Source organism: Panthera onca, chromosome E2 (genome assembly GCF_046562875.1).
Source record: "Panthera onca isolate mPanOnc1 chromosome E2, mPanOnc1 haplotype 2, whole genome shotgun sequence".
NCBI classification, from domain to species: Eukaryota; Metazoa; Chordata; class Mammalia; order Carnivora; family Felidae; genus Panthera; species Panthera onca.
This window is the reverse complement of record NC_138353.1, coordinates 435,164-452,028: the sequence shown is the minus strand read 5'-3', so window position 1 is coordinate 452,028 and position 16,865 is coordinate 435,164. Positions and strand designations below refer to the sequence as shown.

General features: G+C 41.9%; 1 protein-coding gene and 1 long non-coding RNA gene across 2 annotated transcripts; one reads left to right on the top strand and one right to left on the bottom strand.

Moving 5' to 3' along the window:
• Nucleotides 1–431: 431 nt before the first annotated feature.
• On the bottom strand, nt 432–13,595 carry ZNF329 (zinc finger protein 329). The gene is made up of 2 exons (XM_060652517.2): nt 13,523–13,595; nt 432–2,526 (listed from the first exon to the last, which is right to left on the bottom strand). The coding sequence occupies exon 2, from the start codon at nt 2,516–2,518 to the stop codon at nt 893–895; it is 1,626 nt and encodes a 541-aa protein (XP_060508500.1). The 5' UTR covers nt 2,519–2,526; nt 13,523–13,595; the 3' UTR covers nt 432–892.
• Nucleotides 13,596–13,655: 60 nt separating this feature from the next.
• Nucleotides 13,656–14,265, top strand: LOC132691246 (uncharacterized). The gene is made up of 2 exons (XR_009615638.3): nt 13,656–13,879; nt 14,031–14,265. It is a non-coding gene; the product is annotated as an uncharacterized LOC132691246 (long non-coding RNA).
• The last annotated feature ends 2,600 nt before the right edge of the window (nt 14,266–16,865 follow it).

Genomic DNA, 16,865 nt, shown 5'->3' with positions numbered 1-16,865 from the left:
CTTCTATTTTATGCTTTTTTTATTGTTGTTGTTGCCTTCCATATTATAAGCATTTTCAACATGGTAACAAAACCTTTATAATCATGGTTCGGCATGACTGCATGGAACAAATTAGTAGTGTACTAGATGAACAATGGGGAGTGATAACAGAAATGTAAGAACTCGTTCTATTTTTATTTCCACAACTAAAGCAACGCATCACATTTCTCAGCAGCAACCCTTTCCATCTGAGTACAAGCCCGCTCCAGTATTAAAAGGGAGAATTTCATTGTTCATTCACAAGCAACGTCCTCACCTACTTGCCCCTTCTGAAATAAATCCTGCACATCTGACAAGGCTGTAACATAGAAATACGTACAAACAGCAAAATCTAACTGCGATTCTGTGGTTGCCGTGGGGTGGAGTGTTGTGGGGTCTACCACCAGGATGTCTTTGTTGATACAGAGTAGACGGTAAGAGCTCCTGCCACTACTTACGCTTGATCCTAATAAAAGTTTGCTTATGTACGGGGCAGATGTTCCTCATTAAAGTATTCCACAGACTGATTACACACTGAACACATCCATAGGTTCTTTCTTGTTTAAGCACTCTGACGCATCTTCAGAGTACCTTCTTGACATCCACAGATTTTATTCCAGTGTGTGTGCTACTATGTTTGGTACTAGCTGCATCATTCCTGAAGCCTCTTCTACATTTACTACTACCCTGTGTTTTCTCCAGGAGTTCCTCAATGTACAGATTTGATAGTATGGCTAAGGAATGCCTCACATTCATCAGTTCACTGAATAGCTTAAAACATTATTGTCTGACAGGGAAAAGTCACCTCTGAAGACATTCCTCCTTCACACAGCTTCTTGAGAGCCAGTCAGTAGATGAATGTGGCCCACAATCATTATGTTTCCATGGGCTGCTCTCCAGAGTGTTTTCTCTGATGTCGGATGAGGGACGAGCTCCTTCTGAACGTTTTCCCACACTGAGGACACTGGCTGGGACCCTCCCTGCTGTGGAGTCTCTGATGTACCGCCAAGTGAGAGTTCTGCTTGAAGGACTTTCCACATTCAGGACACTGGTATGGGGTCTCCTTTGTGTGAATTCTCTGGTGCTTGGTCAGACAGGAACTGTCCCTGAAAGCTTTACCACACTGATTACACTCGTAGGGCTTCTCACCAGTATGAGTCCTCTGGTGCCGGATGAGGCCAGCAATGTTCCTGAAAAGTTTCTGACACTGGTTACAGCCATAGGGCTTCTCACCAGTATGAATCCTCTGGTGCCTGATGAGGTAAGCACTCTCAATGAAAGTTTTCCCACACTCTTTACATTCATAGGGTTTCTCCCCAGAGTGAATTTTTTGATGCACAATGAGGTGAGAGTTTCGGTTGAAGGACTTCCCGCACTCCACACATTCAAAGGGCTTCTCTCCAGTGTGAGTCCTCTCATGCTGGGTAAGGTATGAGCCATCCCGGAAAGCCTTTCCGCATTTGCTACATTCATAGGGCTTCTCCCCAGTGTGGATTCTGAGATGCACGGTGAGGTGGGAGATGTCAGTGAAAGGTTTCCCACACTCATTACATCTATATGGTTTTTCCCCTGTATGAGTTCTTTGATGCAAAATCAGTGATGAATTTCGGTTGAAGGTTTTCCCACATTCTAGACACTCATAAGGTTTTTCCCCAGTGTGAATTCTCTGGTGTTGTGTGAGAGCTGACCCGTCACTGAAGGCTTTCCCACATTTATTGCATTTATAGGGCTTCTCTCCTGTATGGATTCTTTGATGCACAATCAGGTTGTAGTTTTTGGAGAATGATTTTCCACATTCAGTACAGGTATAAGGTTTCTCTCCAGTGTGAGTTCGGTGATGCAAAACAAGAGAAGAGTTCCGTTTGAAGCATTTGCCACATTCACTGCATTTATACAGTTTCTCTCCAAGGTGACTCCTCCTGTTTTCATTAAGAGATGAACTCAGGGTAAAGATGTCCCCCAAATCCTTACCTTCATACAGTTTCTTCCCCTTTTTCCGTACTTTTGGTTCACCAAGAGGAGTAAAATGATTGAAAGATTTAACACTTTCAGGGTATTTATAGGGTTTCTCTCTTGTTTGATCTCTTCCAAGTTGAAAAACCTCGCCAGAATGGTCGAAGGCTCTTCCACAAGCATCACTGTCACTAGTTCTCTTAGCTACATAATTTTTTGCACAACTGTGTAAAGCTGGGTCGCAATCCAAACTTTTAACATCTGAGTCACGTATATGAAAACCATTTGTAGGAACTCTCTTAGATGGCAGAAGGTCTGAACTTGCACTCAAACGCTCCCCAAGTCCAGAATATTCACAAATTATTTCCTGAGTCCCTGGTTTCTCCTGAGTTAAAGCTGACTGCCTCAAATGTCCCTCCCAGTTCTTACAGTCCCGATTATTACCTAGAATGGAAAGATGGGAACCCTCTCTTGCAAATCCTTCCATTTCCACGTCACAGGATAGTTCTTCCTCAGGAATATTCTGAGGTGTCATTTTCAATCTCATTTCCCAGGCTGAAAAGTAAAGAATGAAAAAGACTTAAGTACATAAAGTTATATCTGAAAGGGAATAAAAAATGATGACAGGCCAGGTATGTGAACCCATATTTTTATTTTGTTATTAATTTTGCCCGGCTTATTTTTTTATTGAAATAAAGATGACACACTATGTTACATTGGTTTCAGATGTACAACCCAGTGACTTGACAAGTCTACAGGTTATGCTATGCTCAGTACAAGTGGCTACCATCTGTTACCATATAACACCATTACAATACCATCGACTATATTCCCTGTACCGTACCTTTAATCCCATGACTTGTTCACTCCGTAACTAAAAGACTATACCTCACACTCCCCTTCACCATTTTGCCCATCCCCACATCCCTCCCTTCTGGCAACCATCAGTCTGATCTCAGTTTGATTCGACTTTTTATATGTTTGTTCATTTGGGTTTTTTTGATTCCCCATATAAATGAAATCATATGGTATGTCTTTCTCTGCTTGACTTATTTCACTTAGCATAATAGCCTCTAGATCCATCCGTGTTGTTGCAAATGGCAAAATCTCACTTTTTTATGACTGAGTAATATTCCATCATATGTACATAGCACAATCTTTATCCATTCATCTATCGATAGACACTTGGGTTGCTTCCATATTTTGGCTATTGTAAATAATGCTGCAATAAACAGGGGGGCATATATCTTTTTGAATTAGTGTTTTATTTTCTTTTGGGGGGTAAATACCCAGGAGTGGAATTACTAGATAATATGGTATTTTATTTTTAATTTTTTCGAGGAAGCTCCCCCACTGTTTTCCACAGTGGTTGCACCAATTTACATTCTGCGCTGTGTATTTTTACTTTTTCAAATTAATATCTGTATAAGGGGAAGGCAAAGTGAGACTTCAGGGATGGAGGCAAGAACAGGTTAAAAGAGCCATACGGCATTTCATCTTCCTAGAGAAGAAGCAGGAAGAAGGGTAATGGAGATAAATATTACCAAAAGAATGAAAGTGAGATGTGGGAGATGAGAGGCCAGGTGTCACTGCTCACTGGAACACCACCTTGGCTACTGTGTGCTTATTCTACCACCCACTACCCATATCAACAATCAGGACACATTTTCTTTTTTTTTTTCTTTTTTTTTTTTTTTTTTCAACTTTTTTTTTTTTTTTATTTATTTTTGGGACAGAGAGAGACAGAGCATGAACGGGGGAGGGGCAGAGAGAGAGGGAGACACAGAATCGGAAACAGGCTCCAGGCTCCGAGCCATCAGCCCAGAGCCCGACGCGGGGCTCGAACTCACGGACCGCGAGATCGTGACCTGGCTGAAGTCGGACGCTTAACCGACTGCGCCACCCAGGCGCCCCCTCAGGACACATTTTCAAAGCCCCGACTTCACAATGTGCTTATGACAGTGCTGAATGAGCAGTTTTCATCCCGGCTTTGTGGTCGAGTTCTGCTTTCACTCCATGACCTGGAAGTTCTGAAAGTCCTGGAGCTGTGAATGACCACCCCTCACCGTTATTGTGAGAGCTAGGTCATGTCTGAGTCTAGCTCTGACATGGGAAATGGATGCCATTCTGTAAGTGGCTACCAGTGTCTCCACCATTACTGATTGTCCTCTAACCACCCTCCCAACCCTTTGCATGATATCAAGACAAATGACTCCTCATTTTTTGTAAGCAAAATGAAATAAGATCCTTACCTCAGAAAGAAATATTTTTTTTAATATTCTAAATGGAGAAAGATCCCAACGTAATATCAAAGTTTAAATCATGTAGGACACCTTCATGATCAACAAGCAAAAAACCGGGGCACCTGGGTGGCTCAGTCAGTGAAGCATCTAACTCGATTTCTGCTCAGGTCATGATTGTACAGTTCATGAGTCCAAACCCTGTGTTGGATTCTGTGCCCTGACAGCCTGCTTGGGCTTCTCTCTCTCCCTCTCTCTCTGCCCCTCCTCAGCTCATATTCGTTCTCCCTCCCTCTCTCTTTATGGCGCCCTCCCCGTCATAAATAAACCTAAAAAAAAAAAAAAAGGAAAACCATACAGATAAAGATGAACAAATGTGGTATCAACATTTGAAATTTCCACACCAACAAAAACACAGTAAGAGTCAAAACACAAGTGGCAAATGGAGAAACAATATTATAAAATACAAAAGAGGCAAAGGAATAATGCCCAAGATCTATAAAGAATTCTTACAGAACAGAACAAAAAAAGGGGGGAAGGAGATACAAAAAGGCACTTCATGGAGAGAAAATTCAAATATCCTGAACACAGGAGTATCTGCTCATTCTCACCATCACTGAGACAATTATAAATTGCAACTTTAAGAACACAAAATATGTAGGGGTGCCTGAGTGACTCAGTTACACATCTGACTCTTGATTTCGGCTCAGGTCATGATCTCAGGGTTGTGGGACTCAGCAAGGAGACTGTTTAAGAATGTCTCTCTCCTAAAAAAAAAAAAAAAAAGTCTCTCTCCTTCTCTCTCTGCCCCGTCCTCATTCACATGTTCACTCTCTCTAAAAAAAATTTAAAAAAAAACCCCACAAAATATGCACTTTTCATATGAGTAAAAATAAAACAAGCTGTGAGAATAAAAACCATATGCAGCAACCATCCAAATATAAAATGGGCATATTCCACTACCCAGCAATTCCACTTGTAGGCCTCTCAGACTCAAAAAACATAGAGTCTCAAGCATAAACAGAGAGCAATCTATACCTAAGAAGATAGTCTTAAAGACCAGCAGAAAGAAGAGAGAACACTGGTGAAGGAGTAAAAAGTATCGTGACAGACCACTTAAGAGAAAAATAGAAACCTGAAAGTAATGGAAGCCTACTTCAAAAGTGCTGAGGGAGAGGCAGCTCTTTCCACCCACGGACCCTGTCCCTGTGCTTTCATAAAACCATCTTTTTCTGCTCTGGAAAAAAAAAAAAGTGCTGAGGGGGAAAACCTCTCAGATACACTATTAATCAAGAGTGAGGGTGAGAAGGGGCATCTGGGTGGCTCAGTCAGTTAAGCGTATGACTTCGGCTCAGGTCACAGTCCATGAGTTTGCACCCCATGTCAGGTTCTGGAGCCTGCTTCTCTCTCTCTGCTCCCCCCCCAACTCATGCTCTTTCTCTTTCTCAAAAATAAACATTTAAAAAAAAAAAAAAAAAAGTAAGGGTAAGACAAAGAGAGCTTCAGAAAAACAAAAAAAATTTATCTCCAAGGACATTAGCCAGAAGAATTAGAAAAAGTTGTTTTCTTCACCAAAAAAACTCACAAAAAAACAAAAACAAACAAACAAACAAAACCAAAACAAAACCCAGAAGGAAGAAATGCAAAGAAAAGGAAATGATGAACATGGATTTAAATCAAATCCAGGGGCTCCTGGGTGGCTCATTCAGTTAAGCATCCAACTCTTGATTTTGACTCAGGTCATGAACTCATGGTTCATGGGTTCAAGCCCCAGGTTAGGCTCCAGGCTGACAGCACAGAGCCTGTTTGGGATTCTCCCCCCATATCCCTCTCTCTCTCTCTCTCTCTCTCTCTCTCTCTCTCTCTCTCTGCCCCTTCCCCGCTCATACTTATGTGCTCTCAAAATAAATAAACTTCAAAAAATATATAAATCAAATCTAGCAATGACCATATTATATGCACCAGTATCATATAAAATGCAGCAATAACAACTGGATGAAGAGCCATGAGTCAATAATTAGAGCCTAACAAATGCTTTCCAGGTGCAAGTGGAACATTTGCTAACACTGACAATACCAGGCCAAAGAACAAGTTCAACCAAAGCCACACCACAGTATGACACGGACCATAGCCTCTTGACTACAAATGTGGTCATGTTAAAAACGAGTAGCAGAAAGAAAACCAAACATAAGAAAAACAGTAAGTGGAGTGGCTAAGTGGCTCAGTGGGTTAAGCATCCAACTCGTGATTTTGGCTCAGGTCATGATCTCACAGTTCATGAGTTCCAGCACAGCATCAGGCTCTGTGCTGACAGAGCAGAGCCTGCTTGGGATTCTCTGTCTCTCCCACTCTCTCTGCCCCTCCCCCACTCATGTTTTCTTTCTTTCTCTCTCTCTCTCTCTCAAAATAAGAAACTTAAAAAAAGAAAGAAAAACAGTAAGTAAAACAAACCTCTATTTTTTTTGGAAAAATGAAAACCTATTTCTCAGTAATTCACAGATTAAAGAGAAATCTCAACAAATTAGGAAACACCTAGCACCAAACTAAACAATGGAACTGGTGTATCTCAAAACATGTGGCAAATGAGGATGCAGCTAACAGTTCCTCAGAAAGTGTTGGCCTTGTGGGGTGCCTGCACAGCTCAGTTGGTTGAGCGTCCCACTCTTGGTTTTGGCTCAGGTCATGGTCTCACAGTTTGTGGGATCAAGCCCTGCATCAGGCTGACAGCACAGAGCCTGCTTGGGATTTTCTCTCTCTCCCTCTCTCAAAATAAACTTAAAAAAAAAAAAAAAAAAAGTTGGTGGGGCACCTGGGTGGTTTAGTTGGTTAAGTGTCCAACTTTAGCTCAGGTCATGATCTCGCGGTTTGTGAGTTCGAGCCCTATGTTCTTATTTGAAATGCCGCCAGTCTGTTATTTGAAAAGCCTGACAAAACAGACACACTTTGGTGAGAGTGATCATAAAAAAAAAAAGTCACACAAGGGGCGCCTGGGTTGCTCAGTCGGTTGAGCGTCCGACTTTGACTCAGGTCACGATCTCGTGGTTTGTGGGTTCGAGCTCCGTGTTGGGCTCTGTGCTAACAGCTCAGAGCCTGGAGCCTCCTTCAGATTCTATGTCTCCCTCTCTCTCTGCCCCTCTCCTGCTCGCGCTCTCTCTCTCAAAAATAAATATACATTAAAAAAAAAAAAAGCACATATAAGCATTATCAGTCATGAGAAGGGGATTTAACTAAGAAACGGTAGAAAGTTACCAAAACGGCAACTTGGATTTATCCTAGGAATGCAAGGACTGGGATACATTAGAATGTCAATTGATACAATTCCCCATATTTTCAGATAAAAGTAGAAGTCCTCTACACCCTATCTCAATAAATTAAGAAAGTAATTTGTGGAAATCTCACCCAGATTAATGATCAAAATGCTCTCAATTAAAGTGGTAGACCCCTTTGGTGTGCCTGAGTGGCTCAGCTGGTTAAGCGACTGACTCAATCTCAGCTCAGGTCTTGATCTTGGGGTCATGGGTTCAGTCCCTGCATTGGGCTCCACACTGGGCATAAAACCTACTTAAAAAAAAAAAAAAAAAAAAAAAAAAAAAAAGTAGACCCCTTTAACCTATATTAATAAATTCTGAAAGTACTTTAAGGAAAACTCCAATTCCTGATGAAAATTCTTAACAATTAAGGATATAAGGAACCAAGGTAAATATCACACCTAATAATAAAACATCAGAATAGTTTACTTTAAAGCCAAGACCAAGACCCTAGAAACCTGCTACATCCACAGGATTCAATAGTGATGTGGAGGAGCTAGCTGCTCAAGAGGGCCATGTCCCAGATGTCACTCCTGGTCATTATGAGTTCTTCACCTACAGAAACAGGCCTCCTGAGGCTGCCTTGCCACCATACTGCATGTTTCCCATACTAGACCCTCTGAGTACACTGGGGCCTGGGTGGCCTTGGATGTCCTGTGAAGACAAGATGGAAAGCACCTTCCTAGAGGTCTGTAGGGGAAGGATGAATGTGTGTATTTAAAAGAACTAAGTCAGACATATACACCATGATACCACTTGGGGAAATTTTTTAGACATACAAAAATTCTGGAAGTAAAAATATTAAAATGCCCTGGCAAGATACCTACTAAAGCTGTGATCATGACTGTTCTGGGAATATGGAAAATAGGCCTTAAGGAGTAAAGGGAACATCCATTTAATCTATAATAGATGCTTCCTTTATTGAAATAAGAGTTATTCACCCTTAAGAAAGTGAAATGACAACCCACCAAATGGGAAAGAATACTTACAAAGCATACACCTAATAAATGATTTGTATACAGAAGATATTAAAGTCTTACAACTCAAAAGCAAAACAATCCAAATTTTAAAAATAGGCAAAAGATAGGGGCACCTGGGTGGCTCAGCTGGTTAAGCGTCCAACTTCAATTCTGGTCATAATCTCATGGTTCGTGAGTTCAAACCCTGTGTCAGGCTTTGCGCTGACAGCTGAGAGCCTGCTTTGGAATCAATCTCTCTCTCTCTCTCTCTCTCTCTCTCTCTCTGCCCCTCACTCTCCCTCTCTTTCTCAAAAATAAATATGTAATTTTTAAAAACAGGCAAAGGATCTGAATAGACATTTCTCCAAAGAAGACACCCAGACGGCCAACAAGCACATGAAAAGATGATCGACATCATTGTCATTAGGGAAATTCTAATCAAAACCACAGTGAGATGCCACTTCATACTCACAAGTGTTGCCAATATAAAAAACGGACAATAACATGTGTTGTGAGGATGTGGAGAAACTGGAACCCAGTTTCCAGTTGGTGGGAATTAAAATGGTACAGCTGCTTAGGATAACAGTCTGACAGCTTCTCAAAAAGTTAAACAGAGAGTTATGTTACCCAGAAACCTACTCCTACCTATCTACTCAAGACAAATGCAAACATACATCCAAACATAACTTGTATGTGAATTGCAAGTTCACAGCAGCTCTATTCATAATAAACAAAAAGTTGAAACTCAAATAAAATGTCCATCAACTGAAGAATGGCTAAACAAAATATGGAAACTCACACAACGGAACATTCTTCAGCCATAAGAAGGAATGCGGTACTGATAAATGAATGCTTCAACAACATGGATAAACCTTAAAAACATTATCCTCAGTGAAAGAACTCAGACACAAAAGACTATACATCGTATGATCATATTTATATGAAATGTCCAGAACAGGTAATTCTATATAGACAGAAAGTCAATTAGTGGTTGCTAGGTGCTAGGAGAAAGAGCATGGGGTTTCTTGTTGGCCTGATGAAAACATTTGGAATTACATAGCAGTGATGGTTGCTCAGCTTTGTAAACATACTGAAAGCCACTGAATTGTGCACTTTGGACGAATTTATGTATGGGAATTATATCTCAATAAACCTGTAATAAGTCAATGTATGCTTAATAAATTTGATAATTATTAAGTTATTAATAAAGTGTCCAAATTTTGATCTTGGCACAGGTCGCGATCTCACAAGTCATGAGGTCAAGCCCTGCATCAGGCTCTGCACTGACAGTACGGAGCCTACTTGGGATTCTCTCTCTCTCCCTTTCTCTCTGCTCCTCCCTCCCTCTCTGTTTCTCTCCCAAAATAAATAAATAAACTTAAAAAAAAATAACACAGAATAGGTTAAGATATTTGCAAATCATATATATGATAGGGCACAGATATCTGGAATAAATAAATAACCCTTTCAACCCAATAATTAAAAGATGAATAACCCACTTAATAAATGGGCAAAGGATCTGAACTGATAGTTCTCCAAAGATATACAAATGGACAAATAAGCACAATGAAAAAGATGCTCAATCAGGGAAATGCGTATCAATACCACAGTGAGAATCCACTTCATGCCCAGTAGAATGGATATAATCAGTCCCACTCCTAATGCAGTTATCCAAGAAAATAAAAAAATACATCCACCCCCACAAAAGTATACATGAATGTTTACAGAAGTGTTATTCCTAATATCCAAAAAGTGGAAGCAACTCAAATGTTCATCTACTAATGAACGGAAACAAATGAGGTGTATCCATACAATGGGACATTACTTATACATAAAAATGAACTAGGTACTGATAGATGCTGCTACAAGGATGAACCTTGAAAACATTGTGCGAAGTCAAAGAAGCCCCCCCAAAAAGGACTATATATTGTATGGCCATTTATGAACAGTTTAGAATAGGCAAATGCATAGAGACAAAAAGATTAATGATTGCCTAGGGCTCAAAGGGATAAAAGAGATGAGGAGTGGCTGCTAATTGGCACAGGTTTTCTTTTCCTTTTTCTTTGGGGGGAGGGGGCAGAGGTTTTCTATTGGGGGATAATAAAAATATTTTAACTTGATAGTGGTGATGGATGCACAATATAGTGAATATACTAAGAAACACTAAATCGTATACCTTAAAGGGTTAATTGTATATACCAATAAAGCTGTGATTTATATCTCAATTAAGCTGTCTTTAGAATTTTTAATTTCATATTTATTTTTGAGAGAGAGACAGAGCGTGAGCAGGGGATGGGTAGAGAAAGGGAGACACAGAATCTGAAGCAGGCTCCAGGCTCTGAGCTGTCAGGGCAGTCTGACCAGAGCTCTCGATCATGACCTGAGGCGAAATCGGAAGCTTAACTGACTGAGCCACCCAGGCGCTACTCAATAAAGCTGTCTTAAAAAAAAAAAAAAAAAAAAAAAGGGTGATGAGTCTGCTGGGGTCAGAACCACTTGTCTAGATCCCATTGGAATGCTTCTGATACCTTAAGATTTCACAAGAGAAGTAACAGTTTTATATGGATGTGCCAAGCTTGTATAGAAATCTATTCCAAGGCACTGACGTCTGAAGGGCTTTATCCCCAGTCTCTACAACCCTGCAAAGGGTTCCACCTAGGCTTGATGCCTGGATGTCTGACATCAAATTGTGGCAGACCTCAGCTGTCCAACCCCATCCACATGGTTCCCCCCAATCTCTTTGGACCACCCATGATAATGTTTACTTTACTTGTTTAAGTGATGTATTCTTTAACAAAAATAGTTTCCCACCAACTTCAACTCTATCCTAATGCCAACTGTGACAAAGTGTGACTCCATTTTGATGATGACTGCTAGCATTTTTCAAGCCTCCCCTGTCCCCCCCTACTGCCCCACATGTAGGTAAGCTAACTAGAAAGCCTGTGTACTTTCTCCTTGGTGTTAGCAGGGTGCTCACACCATGCAAGCCCCAACAAAAGCTAGGCCACCCTCATCCCAATTCCACTCTCTAATCACAGTTAAAGCCCAGCCAGTCTCCTTTTCCTGCTCTCAAGCTATTTTTGGATTACCTGGGGAAATCTGCCCTACTCTCCCAAGAAAGTCTTATTATGTGAGTAATAAACCTTTTACTCTCTTGGGAGGGGTGTGTGTGTGTGTGTGTAAAATATAAAAACAGTATGTGTGTGCACATGTTTGAGGCAGGGAGAAAAGAAAAGCTAATGTGACAAAGTATTAATAACTTGAGAATCTGGATAGTTTTACAAGTCTTAATTGAACTATTCCTGCCACTTCTCTGTGTGAAACTTTTAAAAATAAAAAAATTGGGTGTGAAGAGAGAAACAAGCAATAGAATGGAGGAAAGTTCTGCTGGGGGTGGCAGGGGGAGAAAGAAAGAAAACAAAGGCTTGGTATTCAACACATATTTTTTTTTTTTTAATTTTTTTTTTTTCAACGTTTTTTATTTATTTTTGGGACAGAGAGAGACAGAGCATGAACGGGGGAGGGTCAGAGAGAGAGGGAGACACAGAATCGGAAACAGGCTCCAGGCTCCGAGCCATCAGCCCAGAGCCTGACGCGGGGCTCGAACTCACGGACCGCGAGATCGTGACCTGGCTGAAGTCGGACGCTTAACCGACTGCGCCACCCAGGCGCCCCTCAACACATATTTTTACAAGCTCAAGTCCCTAACAACCAACTTTTTTTTTTTTAATAAAGATTTTTTTTTAATTTTTTTTTTAACGTTTATTTATTTTTGAGACAGAGAGAGACAGAGCATGAACAGGGGAGGGGCAGAGAGAGAGGGAGACACAGAATCTGAAACGGGCTCCGGGCTCTGAGCTGTCAGCACAGAGCCCGATGCGGGGCTCGAACTCACAGACGGTGAGATCATGACCTGAGCCGAAGTCAGCCGCTTAACCGACTGAGCCACCCAGGCGCCCCCCAACTTTTTTTTTAATTGGCAAAGGATAACAGACCTTTCTGTGGTCATGGTAATTCTGATAAAAGTTTGGGTATATTTGTCAAAACTATGCAGTGGTACAATGAAGATCTATGCATTTCACCATCTCACTGTAAGTCAATTTTGCCTCAAAAACTTAAAAAAGCAGTAATGTAGTGTTTGAGAGGAAAACATTGAGGGGGAAACACTGTACTATCTGCAACTTACTTTGAATGCGCCCCAAAAAGATTAATGAATGGCTGAAAGGATGGACAGAGGAAAATATACGGATACAGCAAATATACATCAGATGTTAACGGGTCGGTATGAGGTCGCAAAAGTATTTCAACTTCTCTGTATGAACAAAAACTTTTGGGGGGTTAGAGGGATTTAAAAAAAAAAGGAACTACTGGGGGTTAGAGGAGTTAAAAAAAAAATGAACCACAAAACCAAGGAAGAGGAAAGTGAAACGGCCCCTAAACAGGTGGAACAACGCGGCCCTGAGAGTGGCAAGATCTGACTTGCAGGTAGGAGGTAGGTGGAGGGGAAAAAAAAAAAAACAGGTACGTGGTGACACCTGCGGGACTCCGTGAGAAATGGCACAGTCTACCGGCGCAAGGCGGCCACTTTGGCCTGAGACCCACCGACGCGGATCTACCTACTATCCGGCAGATGAGCGGTCGACTAGGGGTTCGCCCCAGCGGCCGGGCCAGGACACCCTGCAGGCCGGGGCAAACGTTCCCTGGGGAAGGACCAGCCGGATACGAGCGCAGATACCCTGAGCAACGCGAAGGAAAGAGTTGAGACGTCTTCACCCGCCGGGGGCGTCCACCCCCACCGGGGAACGTCCACACCAGCGGCGGATTTGCGTCTTTAGTCGCTAGGGCAGCCATGCCCCGGGCCGACCCGCGCCCCTACGAGCCGGACGCACCCGCTCCACCCGTGAAAACCTCCCGCGGACGCACCGGACACACCACACCGACATCCGGTTGACCCCACCCCGCCTCCACATACCCCCCGCCCCCCACATCACTGTCCGGAGGGAAAGTGAGGAACCGAGAAGCCGAGGGGCGCGGCGGCACTCACCTCCCGCAGGCGGGCGGCCGGGCCCGAGGCGGCGGCCATGTTTGGGGCGGGTGCGCGTGCGCGCGCCAAGACCCGGATGTGTGCGCCCCAGGAGGCTCCGCGGCCCCGCCCCGCCCCGGGCAGTGGCGCGGCAGTTTCGGGACTTCCGCTGTTCTGGTGGCTGCGCAGAGCTGTAGACCCTCCGCGACGTCCGTGGGAGGGCTGGGGTCAGGACTCAGCCGGCGGGTCGTGCGCCTGTGCCTCACTCAGCCCTGACCCCCACCGGCGCGGGTCGTCGGAGAAAGTTGTCCGGAAGAGCTGTCCTGTCGTCTCCAATTATTTATTCACCTATTTATTGATATCAATATGGACTCGTGGGTAATTTTTTTCTCCTGTGGTTTTAATCTGACGCCATTATTATTGTATACAGCCTTATTTTTACTTACTGCGTATTTTATAATTTTGAGTAAAATAAGTCTCTTACTATATATATATATATATATATATATATTTTTTTTTTTTTTTCCAGAAAAATCTGTTAAAATTCAGGAGCGCCTGAGTGGCTCAGTGGATTAAGTATTGGATTTCGCCTTGCATCATGATCTCATGGTTCCTGGGTTCCAGCCCTGCCGCTGGCAGCGAGGAGCCTGCTTGGGATTCTCTCTCTCTCTCCCTCTCTCCTCCTCCTTGACTCATGCTTTCTCTCTCTCTCTCTCTCTCAAAATAAATAAATAAACTTTAAATAAAAATAAAATTCAGATTAAGTACACTTATTATTCATTGACAGTATTATTATTTACTTAATCAAAATAAGCTACACAATTTTTAATGTTTATTTATTTGAAGAGAGAGAGTAAGTATGGGAATGGCAGAGAGAGGGAGTGAATCCCAAGCAGGCTCCATGCTGTCAGTGCAGAGCCCCATTCCGGGCTGTCTCTTGAACCATGAGATCATGACCTGAGGGTAAATCAAGACTCAGACACTTAACGGACTGAGCCATCCAGGTACCCGCACAATTTTGAATTAATAGGAAAGCTAAGTAAGGATTTTATATAGAATATGAATACTAAAAATCAGTGTATGCATTATAGAAAAAATATGTAAGTTATAATTAGTAATAGACAATATGCTTGAAAAAAGATACACATTCTCAGTCTTATGTATATATGTGTGTAAATTCCAATAACCATTCGGATATATGCAAAAAAATAAATATTCCTACTCCCACCATCTAGCATTAACATTGGGAGTGGATGGTAGGACCCCCAGAGTAGCCCATGTAGGGTTTGAGGCCCAAAGTACTAGGTTGGCATCTTCCAACACAGCCTGGGAAAGAATGAGATGATTCTCCTAGAATCTCCCACAATATGTTTATTTTTTTTAATTTTTAATTAACTAATTTTTTTTTGAGAGAGAGAGAGAGAGCACATCAGTAGGGGGTGGGGGGGGGCAGTGGGAGAGGAAATCGGAGAATCTCACGCAGGCTCTGTGCCCAGTGTGCAGACTAACCTGAGCTAAATAAAATCAAGAGTCCCACACTTAACAAACTGAACCACCCAGGCACCCCTGTTATTTAATTATGAAGGGAAAAACAGTAACTTGACAGTGGAGAAACCTGGCAGGCATCACCTTAACCATGACCTTCGTGGAATTCTTGTCAAAGATGCACCATCTCAATCTAATCATGAGAACACCAGACAAACCCAAACTGAGAGACATTATAGAAAATAACCGAGCAGTATTCTGCAAAAGTATTGAGGTCATGAAAGACAAGGAAAGACTGAGGAATTGTCACAGACTGGAGAAGACTAAGGAGACACCACAAATAAATGCAATGTGGGATCCTGAAACAAAAATAGACATTAGGGGGGAAAAATTCAAATAAAGTCTGTACTTCAGTCAGTAGCATTGAACCAATGGTAATTTCCTAGGTTAAAAAAATTCTTTTTTAATTTCTAAGTAATCTCTACATCCAACGTAGGGCTCGAACCCCCAAGATCAAGAGTCGCATGCTTTTTCGATTAGCACCAGCCAGGCACACTGGTAATTTCCTAGCTTTGATAAATATATCATGGTTACCTACAATGTTAACATTAGGGAAAGCTAGTGAAAGGTCTACAGGAAGTCTACTATTTTTACAACTTTTCCGTGTTAAAAAGAAAACCATACAAGTGTCTGGCTGACTCAGTAGGTGGAGCATGAGACTCTTGATCTCAAGTTTGTGAGTTTGAGCCCCATATTATGTGTAGAGATTACTTAAAAATAAAATCTTAACACAGCAAAGGAAACAATCAGCAAAACTAAAAGGCAACCGACAGAATGGGAAAAGATATTTGCAAATGACATAGCAGATAAACGGTTAGTATCCAAAATCTACAAAGAACTTGTCAAACTCAACACCCAAAAAAACAAATAATCCGGTGAAGAAATGGGCAAAAGACATGAATAGACACTTCTCCAAGGAAGACATCCAGATGGCCAACCGACACATGAAAAAATGCTCAACATCACTCATCATCAGGGAAATACAAATCAAAACCAAAATGAGACACCACCTTACACCTGTCAGAATGGCTAACATTAACAACTCAGGCAACACCAGATGTTGGCAAGGATGCGGAGAAAGAGGGTCTCTTTTGCATTGTTGGTGGCAATGCAAGCTGGTGCAGCCACTCCAGACAAACAGTATGGAGGTTCCTCAAAAAACTAAAAATAGAACTACCCTACGACCCAGCAATTGCACTTCTAGGCATTTATCCATGGGATACAGGTGTGCTGTTTCGAAGGGACACATGTACTCCCATGTTTATAGCAGCACTATCAACAATAGCCAAAGTATGGAAAGAGCCCAAATGTCCCTTGATGGATGAATGGATAAAGAAAATTTGGTATATATATGCAATGGAGTATTACTCGGGAAACAAAAAGAATGAAATCTTGCCATTTGCAACTACGTGGATGGAACTGGAGGGTATTATGCTAAGTGAAATTAGTCAAAGACAAAAATCATATGACTTCACTCATATGAGGACTTTAAGATACAAAATAGATGAACATAAGGGAAGGGAAACAAAAATAATATAAAAACAGGGAGGGGGACAAAACAGAAGAGACTCATAAATATGGAGAACAAACTGGAGTGTTGCTGGAGGGGTTGTGGGAGGGGGGATGGGCTAAATGGGTAAGGGGCATTAAGGAATCTACTCCTGAAATCATTGTTTCACTATATGCTAACCAATTTGGATGTAAATTTTAAAAAATAAAAAGTAAAAATTTTTTTAAAAAGCTGAGAATAAACTGAGGGTTGATGGGGAGTGGGAGGGAGAGGGGGGTGGGTGATGGGCATTGAGGAGAGCACCCCTTG

Excerpts from the sequence above, each read along its gene's own strand:
- ZNF329 (XM_060652517.2), bottom strand. The coding sequence starts at position 2,518 with ATGAGATTGAAAATGACACCTCAGAATATTCCTGAGGAAGAACTATCC.